Source organism: Syngnathoides biaculeatus, chromosome 15, assembly GCF_019802595.1.
Source record: "Syngnathoides biaculeatus isolate LvHL_M chromosome 15, ASM1980259v1, whole genome shotgun sequence".
Taxonomy (NCBI): domain Eukaryota; kingdom Metazoa; phylum Chordata; class Actinopteri; order Syngnathiformes; family Syngnathidae; genus Syngnathoides; species Syngnathoides biaculeatus.
This window is the reverse complement of record NC_084654.1, coordinates 18395053-18408214: the sequence shown is the minus strand read 5'-3', so window position 1 is coordinate 18408214 and position 13162 is coordinate 18395053. Positions and strand designations below refer to the sequence as shown.

Below are 13162 nucleotides of genomic sequence, written 5' to 3'. Positions count from 1 at the left end.
GCCGCTGCGGTAGGAGAAAGGAGCTCTCCCCACCGCCCGGCATGGGCCCTCCTGAGTACGCTACATACTGTCGGGGAGTCTGTTGTTAGTTAGAAGTGATCCGCGTATCATCAAAATATGGCTCGAAATGATACGGTAATATTGCCCAGGTCATTTCACTCAATTGTGAGATGTTCTCTTCTTCGAAAATAGCTTCCGTGTTCCGTAGCAAGTTGCCACTACGTTGCTTTCAATGGCGAATGTCCCGGTGTAACATTTGCTGATGACGTTGCAGGCAATATGGCGACCATTAGGATGTCGAATGAGACTTCCGCAACTTTGTGTATGGATGACACATTCTCCGCTCATATTTATTTTTTCATATAGACATTGAAGTGAATAATGTTACATGTATTTTTCATTACAATATCTATTTTAGAATGTTTATAGGCATGACAGTTGAGCTTTAAATAATACACGGTAAGGACGCTAAGTACAACACAATTAATTATAAATTAACATATTATATTATGAAGATGTGGGGCCAGTACAGCGCCACCACAACTTGGCTTGGGCAACCGCTTGGAAAAGGCTTCAAGTTAGAAACTTTTGTCAAAACATTATAATTACATTGTCATTTCATGCACACCTCTCCGCAGAGAGTCTACTAGTGCATCAGACTAGACTACTTATTCATACGTAGTGGGCACTAGCTGGAAATGTATTAGGCCAGGAGAAAGCACGATAAGATAAAAAGTCAGGTCAAAATCAGATAAATAAAAAGACGACAAAAGCTAATAAAACGCGCGTGAGGAATATGGTATTTGCTCGAAGAGAGAGCGTGAGATAAAGGTCTATGCGTATAGTCACATGACCTAACGCAGACCAAGTGGCCTCCAACATACAAAAGCTCAAACACAATCATCAAATGTCTTCACTCTTGTGGATTGGATTGTGGAGTGGATGATGAGATTTTTAGAGGCATTTTGACTATTTTTGTTGCTACTGGTGAGTACCTGGCAATGAGTAACTGCTATTTTCTACTGGTATGCAATGCAATATACCGTATTAGGAAAAAAAAAAAGAAAGAACAAAAATAAGTTAAGTAAACATTTTCATGAACGGGACATATTTTTACATAGAATGCGTTTGTTTTTTGTTTATTTGAACATCTTTTAACTGTGCCCTGCAATTGGTTGCCAACCAGTTCAGGGTGTACCCTGCCCACTGACAGCTGGATAGGGTCCAACACTCCAGCGACCCTCGTGAGGATAAGCGGTTAAGAAAATGGATGGTGGATAGATCTTTTAACTGGAAATGAAGTTGCACGATCAACATTATTGGTCCCCTCTCAGTGTTCAATATTTGTACAATGAAATCTGAAAAGTAGAACACAATCTGATCCGAGTTCCAATCTGATCTCGGTTCTGAACAAATTTTCTCCTGTCGAAATCATTAAAAGTGAATTAATTTCTCCCCATCATAAAACCCTAACTCTGCAGACATTCATTAAATTGAAGCACAAGTACCGTTTGTTGTCTACGTTTTCCCGTTTTATGGTCATTACAATTTTCCTCTTTGGTTTGAAGTTTTGTTTGAGTTTTGAAACAAAATTGCCAAAACAAAGGTCGAACTTTCTGGCCGTAATTCCACAAGGTAACTTTGGCGCAAACGCAAAACCATTTCTTTTGTGAAGCATGATGATGGTAGCTTCCTGCTTTGAGGTTTGGGGGATTTTTTTTTTCCGTCTCTAAAAGCTCATTAAATACGTGAGACAGACTACAAGGAAAATGTTCTGAAATGATTTACGTTGGTCTCCTTCATAAATCATAAATACTTGGCATACAAACAAGGGGTTTGTCAACTTTTTATATTCCAATGATTGGCAACCAGTCCAGGGCACCTCCACTCACTCAAAGTTATCTGCTTTAGGCTCCAGCTCAACCTTAACCCTATAGAGGCTGAGCGCTAAAGAGAAAGGACGGCAAGATTGACAGACGTGTTTGTCTCGTTTACAGGCGTCGGTTGCCTACGATTCGCAGTCATGGCTCAGCGTGCCGACTCTAATCCTCAGCGACTGAAGGCGAGCACGTCATTAATTAAGACTTGCGGGTGGGGAGCGCGGTTGTAATAGAGTTGCAAATCTCCGTCGTCATGCTGAGTCAAAGCCGGTTGATGCAAGGAAGCACATGAAAGATGGAAAGGCCAAACAAGGTCAAGGTGCTCGGGGTTCATAAACGACTGTATAGCCAGCGCATTTCAGAGAATAGTGTCTGGGGGCAATGTTCCCTCTAAGCTGCGCAACTGGGCATTTGCGCACTCTCGGCGCAAATGAAAAGAGATCCACGGCAGTGAACAACAGCCTGACGTGTATATATATATATATTTTAATCACGGCAGCACACTGCCTCTCGCAATGAGCTGGTGACAGACCACACACTCTACTTCCTAGTTTACCTGACTCCACCTCCTCCGCCCTTAAAGGGGTAATTACAATTGGTGTGTAATGTTAAAATTCCACCTTGGCACAGCCTGATCCAGGATGAAAGCACAGACGATACACTCCCCAAAAAGCTAATTCTGTATTTTAAATATAGGAGGCAACACAACATTAACCCTAAAACTGTTTGGTAGCATAATTCAGCTTTCAACATACATTGCGAAAGATATTCTGCAAGCAATAATTCAGTTTTACACCAAGAAAAACAGATGGGGATATCATTCTGGGTCAAAAGAAAAATAAATGAAAGAAAGATGGAAGCGACATTTCAAATTTATAGTTCATAGTTGGCTTGGTTTGGTTAGCGATGTATTTTTTTTTTTTGTTTGTTGATATTTTCAGTGTAAATTTGCAAAAACACAAAATTGTTCTTAAAAATGTTCTGATGGGAATGTAATCTGAACCTTTGAATGAGCCATGTATGACACTGATTGGGTGTTTCAAAATATTAAACATAATAGGTACAACATAAACATACCGTTTACATGCGCGACACAGTGGAGCGATCAGAAGTCCACATAACGAAAGCTCGTCTTCAATATTGTGTCTACAACACATGGTAACTTCAGTTCATTTGAGAGACCATTTACATGCTGATGGTGCTGCTGTTTTCGTTCGCGAAGTAGTTCAAATGGATCCACCGGTTAAACTTTCCTTTTGACCACCAGTTGAACTTTCCTTTCGAGAACAGTCGAGTCTATGAACTGAGATAATTGACCCCTCCGTACAGGGCACTTAACCACGCCTCCTGAAGTGACGTCACGCCACGTGCGCTCACCTAAGACAAACAGTAAAAATGGCAAATACAATACAGACAGACTCCATGCTTCTGATTTCATTCAAATCAACGATATATTATTGATTCTAAATACAATACATTCTGAACTGAGAGAGAGACGCCATGCTTTTGATTTCATTCAATCATTCACACGTAGCAATGTTATGCTAGCGGAGAACGTCTCATTCATTTATACGAGACGTGTATTAAAAATCAAATTTAGGGCATATCTTCTGGTTAAGCTTCGGCCGCGAGCCAGCAAGAAATCAATACGTTTGTGCAGTCCGATCATCGCTAAATATCGCTCAACAAAGAATAACTGTCAATCGTTCGCACGCAGCAGTGTTATGCTAGCGAAGAACTTCGAATTCATTTCTACGAGACATGTATTGAAAATCAAATATAGAGCATACCTTCGTGCAAACATATGTGTTCCGGTTGATATTAGATGGATTTAGTTGATGATGCGGTCTTCCACAAAGTTTGATCCATCGAAGGCATTTTTCGTACTGGGTCTTCGGTTTTGGAAAGGGTACGAATCGAACTCCACCAACTAGCCTTTCAGGATACCTGTCGTCACTATTACGAAGTCCGTGACTACACCTCTTAACCATATTTTTTGTTAAGTAACCCAAATACGCGATAAAACGTTAACTAAACCTATACTGGACCATTCAATGTTGTCAGAGAAAATGGGGGAGCAAAAACCGGCTTTGCTCTATGCAGATCTCTGGCCTCTGATTGGTCAGTGACACGGATTGCGCAATATCCACGGAGGGGTCAATTACACGTACCGTATCCAAACAAGGGAGGGATAAACCTCCAGTTGAGATTTATTAATTACTAATTGCGGCATGACATCTGGCCACAACTTGCTGAAATATGGGCACACACAACATTTCCATCTCCTGAAACACTAATCATCTGAAGACGTTAGCTCCTTATAATATTGTCAAGATTTAATGCTGCTCATGGAAGTTGAATATCCATCCAACTATTTTCTTCGTCTCTTATCCTCACAAGGGTCGCAGGGAGTGCTGGAGCCTATCCCAGCTGTCAACAGGCAGGAGGCAGGGTACACCCTGAACTGGTTGCCAGCCAATCGCAGGGCATATAGAGACAAACTGTCGTACTCACAATCACACCTAGGGGCAATTTTGAGTGTCCAATTAATGTTGCATGTTTTTGGGATGTGGGAGGAAACCCGAGTGCCCGGAGAAAACCCACGCAGGCACGGGGGGAAAATGCAAACTCCACACAAGTGCGTCCGGGATTGAACCCGGGACCTCAGAACTGTGAGGCCAATGCTTTACCGGCTGATCCACCGTGCCAGGAAGTTGAATATATCGGTTCTATATAATCGGTAGCTGCTGTTGTTTTGGTTAGCATTGGGAATCAAATGCGCATAGCGGTGTTCTCTTCAATGCTTCAAATCATATTTTCTCATTGAAATTGAATGGAAATGTAATTAACTTGTTACAACACCACCAAAATTACATAAAACCTTTTTTTCATTTTTTTTTATCTGAACACCCTCCCACACACACACACACACACACACACACACACAAACTTAACACTACCGCTGTTATGACAATGCTCTCCACATAACTTGCAACACTTGGAAAAGGTGACAGGCAAACACAACTTCGCTTGATCATGTATTGCCCTTCCGAGTCCTTGTTCTTCTTCTGTGGGTTCTACTGGCAGTTGGCAAACCAGTTTAATGCCACATTCCTGCCACTAACTAATATTGTCGCTCCACAGCAACGAAACCAATGTGAACTGATGTACAACCAATATTTGATGATTTTTTTTTAATAGGGAAAAGACTATTTGAGGAGGATCTATGCGACGGAAAATGCTGAGTGACTGATTCCATCACACTGCATGCCATCCCGCCACCTTCTGCTTGGCATTTTCACCCCCACGCCGGACGGACACGCATCCAGATATCCGCCGCCGTCGCGATAAGGTGGAATGTGCGATGACACGAGTTTGAAACCTACATAACAAACAATAAAATTCTAATTACCAGCCAGCGCAAACAATTTTCCCTGCTGTGACATTTGGACCACGGAACCGTTCAATTATTCATAAGCATTCTCGCCTTGCTGGAAGAGAGGCCCCAAAAAAAATGTAGAAAATGAGGGGGGAGAAAGAGGGTACTGATGTATTATTGCTGCTATAAAACCTGTGTCTGGACAAATCTGAATAGCATAATCGAGCATTCACGCCAGCCCCTGTTTCATCTTGAGAGTGAAAAATAAAACAGCAGTGACCTTGTATACAATTACCCGGGAAAAAGCACAAATATGGTGTCCTTCTGCTGAAATAAATCGGGAACCAGGGTGTCACTCCTCATTTGGATCAGCGCCAAATTACAATTTAGCTGACCCACCTGCTACTTTATATATGCCTTAATGTTGTATTGAAGATTCCTCTATTATTCACAAAATCCTAATTATGTTAAATATGAAGAAATCTAGGTCCGCAGCAAAATACACCATAATTTCCAGCCTACAAGAGGGCACCTGATTATAAGCCTCATCAGTACATTTGTAAAGGAAATACCATTTGGTACATAAATAAGCCGCACCTGTGTATAAAGCCGCAAGTGCCCACATTAAAACCCACATTGAAATACGAGATATTTACAAAGACGTTACACAGAAAGAGTTTTCAAAATTTTCATACCTTAACTTAGCTTATCATAGCAACAATACGGTAATAAAAACAACAGCCGCGGCAGATACACAGTAGCAACTCAGTGGCACAGCACTAACAGCACTGGTTAAAAAAAAAAAAAACATACAAACAAAAACCCTTAATCACTGAGATGCAGCGCTAACAAAGTTTCTTTCGGCTTGTCCCTTTCGGGGTCGCCACAGCGTGTCATCTCAGATGAACGCACATATATGTTTGGCACAATTTTTTACGCCGGATGCCCTTCCTGACGCAACCCTTCTCAGGGAGTGGAGGCCCCAGTGGGATACGAACCCACAACCCCTGGTTAACCAAACCAGTGCTCTAACCACTGAGCTACGGGGACTCACCACTAACAGGGCCGGTTAAAAAAAAACATACTGGTAAAAATCACTGAGCCATGGCAATTACACAGCAGCAACATGCTAGCACAGCGCAAAGGCTACCGCAGCGCTTATAGGTTCCGGTAAAAAAAAACAAAAAAAAACATACCGGTAAAAGTCACTTCCTCGCACATATATTCCACCGGTCTCACTCTTACCTTTTCTGCTTGAGTGCTCCCTTGCGGCCATTAAAAAAAAATGCACAAATTGGCTGCATCACCGCATCCGCCGCCGGTTTGAAAATGTGTGAAAAAAAGTCGCGACTTATAGGCAAGAAATTACGGCAATCGTTTCTTCCTATTCTTCATCACATTTTGTGAAAATTGCTTTTGTAGCTGGTTTGTCATCCTGTGAACAAACAAATGAAAAGATAACCTACAAGGTTGCGGTCGGAAGTTATTCTGCCTTAAGAGGATGAAACAAAGAAGCTAAAACTACCTTTACCTAACGCATTAATGTACACAAAAGGTGTCTTTTCTACTATTATTGCACCATAAGACAGGTGCATGGACGCCCTGTCGTGAACATACCGGTACATCGTGGTTGCCGACCATCGTGGATTTCAAGATTTCAGGGGAACTGGCAACATTATTGCGGCTTTAAGGCTCAAGGAAGGCGCGTGGCGGAAGGAAAGTGGAGTCCCGGAGAATTCATGATACTGTAACGTCGGGGAGAGTCTACTTCATTGTGTATTCTCACCGGGTGACCTGCATTCATCATCAAAATTCACCAGAGCCTGACGTGACTCGTGGCTGTGCAGATAAGAGCCTGGCAGCCACATTGAAGGTGTAATAACGTCAGCGGAGGAGAAAAATATATATGTTGCCATTTTGGACGAGAGACGTTTTTTTTTTTTTTCTTATACTCCTTTTCCTCCCTTATGACTAATCTGCAATAGGGACTGCTGCCTTGCGGATGCAAAAAACAAGACGAGATTTTTTTTTTTTTTAAATAACTCGAAAAGTTAATAAGGAGTATGTAATTTAAAATTCCATTATCAGTGCAAAGTATGGCTTTTCACCAGCAGCAGTCACCTTTGCTCGGGCTCCCCAAATGTAAACGAGCAAAGCCGCTGAGGGCTTTCAATCCACGGACTAATGTGTGTGCAAAGTGGGCGCATCCAGTGATCTGAATGTGTGAAAAGATGGCACATTAGCTACTTTATGCCACATTAGAGAGTGCCGGGATCACATTTAACGGCACAATTCAGTGTATTGTTATAGTGGTGCAGTTGTTGTATGGGATTTTCATGCCAAGTCTGTCATCACCGTCCATCTCACGCCCCAAGGTGTTACAAATAACTAACATTTTCTGGAGAGAAAAAAAAATATGTCGCAAAAATGAGGTTGCAAGTGGGTGGACCTTTTCCAATACATTTCCAGAAAGTTTCCAGTAGATTTCAATGGGACGTTAAGAAGGGCGTTTTTGGAAAGATATTGTACATAAACAGTTTTCGTAGTTTTGTCATACGGAGACAAATACCAAATAATACAATTAAAAAACAAGATGACCCAGGGCTCTAAACCAGGGGTGCCCAGACTTTATTACCCCAAGATTTACTTTTCAAGCAGCTAGTCTCTCGCGAGCTAACGACGAGGATGGGGGGGAAATGATGCTCCCAAACCGTTTTAAGGTTAATGTTATGTTGCCTCCTATATTTAAAATGCAGAATTAGCTTTTTTGTGCACTGTATTGCCTGTCTATAAGCAGCACATCAAGCTTGTCTTTGCTCTACGTTGCCCAGACTGTGGACGCTGTCATTATAAAACACATTGATGGGCTGAGTAAGTACTATAACATTCGCAATTAAGAGTGTAGTACTTTGGGGGGGGGGTTGGTAAGGTAAACTAGGAAACGAGAGCGCAGCGGTCGTTGTTAGAGAAAGTTCCGTGTGCGGCCTAAAAGAAACCAGTGGCTTCTTTTCATTTTTTTTTAGAGGACGTATGTGAATTGTGCCATTGGAATTAACAACCAGTCATCCCTCACTCATTGAATCACATTGCAAAATGCCACAAACTGAATAGCTGTATGTTATACTTTCAATTTGCATTGGATTTTTTTTTGCGCGAAATGCAGAATATCTGCGAAGAGATTGCATCAGCGGCGCACAATTCTGCATGCGCGCAGTTCAGAGGCAACATTGGCTGACGTCTTTTTTGTTTGTTTGGGGGCACGCCGTCCCGCGATCGACTGCCTCGGGATCGACGCATAGAGCACCCCTGCTCTAAGCAAACTTTTGCACTACTAGCATTGCTGGAACTAACTTTTTAGGTTGGTTGACTAGACTTTACAAGTAGGCATGGGCTAGCAAGCTTGCACACCAGGCACCTCACAGTTCTCATTTAAATACGAATAATAATAATAATAATAAGAGTGGCTGGGCTGGAAAGCGTTGCCCTGACAGTTCTGAGGTCCCAGGTCCAATCCCGGACCCACCTGTGTGGAGTTTGCATGTTCTCCCCGTGCCTGGGTGGGTTTCCTCCGGGCACTCCGGTTTCCTCGCACATCCCAAAAACATGCAACATTAATTGGAGGCTCTAAATTGCCCCTAGGTGTTATTGTGAGTGCGTTTGTTTGTCTCCATGTTGCCTGCGACTGGCTGGCAACCAGTTCAGGGTGTACCCTGCCTCTTGCCCGTTGACAGCTGGGTTAGGCTCCAGCAATCCCAGCGACCCTTGTGAGGATAAGCGGCAAAGAAAATGGATGGATGGATGGCTAATAAGTGGAGCCCATTGTCAATTAAGGTATGTGGTGGCAACCGGCCAGACACAACAGCATATTATCCGTCTTTGGCGTCCCAATGTGGTATACGTGAATACGATGGTCTCAGGATAATAACGTGTCCTATGTGGAAGAAGCAGTTAATTATCTTGCAGCAGGTATCCGATCAAGTTGCAGTATTTTAACCCAAATGGGAATCTTAGCAATGATTGAGACGGCATCACAGCCTTCTCTCTCTCTCTCTCTCGCTCTCTCTCTCTCTCTCTCTATCTCTCTCTCTCTCCTCTCTCTCTCTCTCTCTCTCTCTCTCTCTCGCTCTCTCTCTCTCTCCTCTCTCTCTCTCTCTTTTTTTCTAAGGTGACTCTCACACATTACATGCACTCGTGCAATTGAACCTTTTAATCGCACAAGTTGAAAAAAAGGTCACGTATGCAAGCGGTTCGGTCACAATCTTGAGTTCTGTGACCCAAATTATGCCCGATTAAATAGCACATGGTTGAAAAATATTGGTTAACGGCTAGAATGAAAAAGACCAGAAAAATTTGACGACAAACTAGATACAAGATAAGAGCTGTCGCGCCGCAGATTTTTTTTTGTCTTGAATTGTGAGCAAAAATTTTGTGTTATGAGCGGTATATGGTGGCAGTGACCTTCAATACAAGCAGGAGTTTGGTGGATAATAAACAATGCCATAGACAGGCTAATTAAACCAGCATTGCTGTTACGATAGTAGTAACACATGGAAGCAATTTGTATTTGAACGCAAACAGTGCAGCAACACATGTAGACAGACAATACAGCAAATGCCATTGGCACACATTCCTTCTTTATAGAACAGTAGTAATAATTGGCAGCAGTGCCCTTCAAAAGAGACCTTTTGGGTGTTAATAAAATAAAGAGCTGGATCTCTACAACCTCTTGGTCCACCCAACACATGCTCCCCCTAGCCCACGTAGCTGTATTGTCTATTTTGGAGGTCTTCCACCTTGAGATGTGACCTTTCCTTCTGTCGGACGAACTCGAGTGTTCACGTGTGGAAAAGTAAACCAGGCGCGCGGGGCGATGACACGGCTAAAAGTAGCTGGTAGGGGCATTGGCAGTACATTATCGAGCGTACTTTTAGAGGCGCCTTGTTCCGGCTGACCCTTGGGGCTGGTGTAAGAATAGGAAAAGGTACGACCGCTGCGCCGCGCGATGACCTCGCGTGGCCGCAGGTGTGGTAATGTGAGACGCCGTTGCTGCAGTGTGACTACATGAGACAGGGTAATAATTCCTGTGATTTTAGATGAATATAAGAAAACTACAGTATGTGATTGGTATTTTTTTAGAAAAACACATTAATTTTTTTTGTTCACCATATTGTAGCATCTATTTGTTTTAACAACTCCTTTTTAGGGGCTGTCAATCATTTGCAGATTTTTGGTGGTTCGTGGTATATATTATCCATCCATCCATTTTCTTCACCGCTTATCCTCATGAGGGTCGCGGGGAATGCTAAAGCCTATCCCAGCTGTGAACGGGCAGGAGGCGGGGTACACCCTGAACTGGTTGCCAGCCAATCGCAGGGCACATCGAGACAAACAGCCGCACTTACAATCACACCTTGGGGTAATTTAGAGTGTCCAATTAATGTTGCATGTTTTTGGGATGTGGGAGGAAACCGGAGTGTCCAGGGAAAACCCACTCAGGCATGGTGAGAACATGCAAACTCCACACAGGTGGGTCTGGGATCAAACCCGGTACTTCAGAACTGTGAGGCCAACGCTTTACCAGTTGATCCACCGTGCCGCCTACTTAAATACAGCACCAAAAATTTTAGACAGTCTAAAGTATTGACTCGGATAGGCCAGTCGACAGTCTGCGGGCCTCATATGGTCATCGAGAGGATCGGTTCGAGATCGGAACTTGTGGAGCAGACTTATTAAGAGTTTTGTGATTCTTTGTGACCCATCAAAATTTGCATACCATATCTGTAATCACGCATCATCCATCTGACTAGTCCAATCATCCAAATCAGTATCAATCAGGTGAACCCCTAAAAACAAAATTGCTCTGGCATGATTGCTAAAAATGGCCAAAAGCCACAAAAGTGCTGCCTTCAAATTAAAAAATTCCAACTACTAAAATACATGTGTGCAGTTTCCTGTGCCAATGTAACACATTAATGATGCCTGATAATATTTTCTAACACTCCTTGCTTGGTTTTGTGCTTTCATGGCAAATTCTCAAACTTTGCTGCCAAGCCAGGATACGATGCCAAATCTGGTATAATTTTTTTTAACAGCCCCAAAAAGGCTAGCTAGTAAAGAAATAGTCTTTGAGAAAGTATTGTAAAAAAAAAAAAAAGCAACACATGAAACCCACAAATGCTTACAATACATACACATTTGTTACAGTAGCCCCACCCCTACTCACTCTTTATGGGAATGATTAGCTGCGGGATGACGGGTTGAATCTTGGGTCCACCGTGCTCCAGCAGGTCATGGATACCCTGGCGGGCGAAAAACTCGTACGGGTGCACCGTCTCGCATAAACCGTCGAAGAGCAGCGGCAGGAAGTGGTGATAGTCCAGCTTCTCGATCTCCACCTGAGGGGGGGACATTATACAATTATAATACCGTGAAAACGGACTCTTCATGTTTCAGAGCCATCCACAAAATAATACAAAAAATGTTTTTCCACAGATGCTTTAATGACATTTATACTTTGTTAAGGTATCAACACACCCAATTACATGTCTGGCAAGTGCGTAGTGTTTGCATACTGTGGAAAACAGCAGCTAGCACAGACAGACGGATATGCTGTTAATTGAAAATTCAACCCTACGGTGTTCTACGCAGAGGATAAAGAATATATGACTGGGAGTACAGTTATCATGTCTATATGTGTTTCTGCATGTTTAATCCATTGCTTAAAGGGGTTCTGTCGCACCACAGACCATTTCCGAGGTGTGTTACCCCGTCTTATGTACTCGCAAGTTGAGCTGCATGCACCATGCTGTACTGCAAAAACCATGGCACATATTTAGACAGTATAAATAGATTGGCAGGCATCCGCGCCAACTACAGCCCGTCATATTTGCCCATTTCGTCCATTTTTGTCCAAAATGGGTCTCCCAAACGTAGCTTTACTTAAAACGTCGCCTGTACGGTTAATAAAGTGTGATGATGGCGACAGTTTGACTGTAAAACAGATGAATTCACTTTACATTCTTTTCTAAGGGGAACAATTTGAAAACGCGGGAAAAAAATGGATCAGATCGTCTGTTCGTCGTAGATGCTGACACATAAACACATGCGCGACATATGCACGCGCTGTGGCCGGGGCCAGCTGTTCAGGATCACCGCGCCGAGACATGTGGCCTTGCGTGAGCTGACACGCTAACACCTGTTTACACCATTTTACCAGGCAGGAAGGAAGATGCATAGAATAGCACAGAATAAGCCGTAATTAGTGCCTCAAAGGGGACAATCCATCTTGACAGCAGCTAAGTGAACAGTAGTCCCATACAAAAATTAAAATATCAAAGAATCATAAAAACAATCATATCTTTGTACATATTTCCAATATTGGGCAATGGGACAGTTGAATGAAATGAACGCTTTACAGAGTAAAAAAAACAGATGGATACCAATAAATACTAAACTACATGAAAAATGACTACGATAGTCTATATGCAGATCTAAATTTGAAACTGGACATAACTAAAGATTTACAGAAGTGAACCTGTGCAAAAAAAAAAATAATTTAAGTGTTAATGTTTAATTCTGTTCTGAGGTCTCGGGTTCAATCCCAGACCCGCCTCTGTGGAGTTTGCATGTTCTCCCCGTTTTCTCCAGGCACTCCAGTTTCCTCCCACATTCCAAATAACATGCAACATTAATTGGACACTCTAAATTGCCCCTAGGTGTAATTGTGAGTGCGGCTAATTGTCTCCATGTGCCCTGCCATTGGCTGGTAACCAGTTCAAGGTGTACCCTGCCTCCTGCCCGTTGACACCTGGGATAGGCTCCGGCACGCCCCGCGACCCTCGTGAGAATAAGAAAATGGATGGATGTTTTACTCTAATTTAAAAGCTATTCTTGACCAGCTATT

At 42.8% G+C, this 13162-nt stretch overlaps 1 protein-coding gene across 6 annotated transcripts in view; it reads right to left on the bottom strand.

Moving 5' to 3' along the window:
* The window catches only part of pacrg (PARK2 co-regulated), a 184657-nt gene that overhangs the window by 89829 nt on the left and 81666 nt on the right, over positions 1–13162 (bottom strand). For all 6 annotated transcript variants that reach the window (XR_009798402.1, XR_009798403.1, XR_009798404.1 and 3 more), the window contains one exon: positions 11483–11654. Coding sequence is in view for 3 of the 6 variants with exons in the window: in XM_061843608.1 (XP_061699592.1) it covers positions 11483–11654 (172 nt within the window). In the remaining 3 variants the exon portion in view is untranslated. The remainder of the gene's footprint in view (positions 1–11482; positions 11655–13162) is intronic.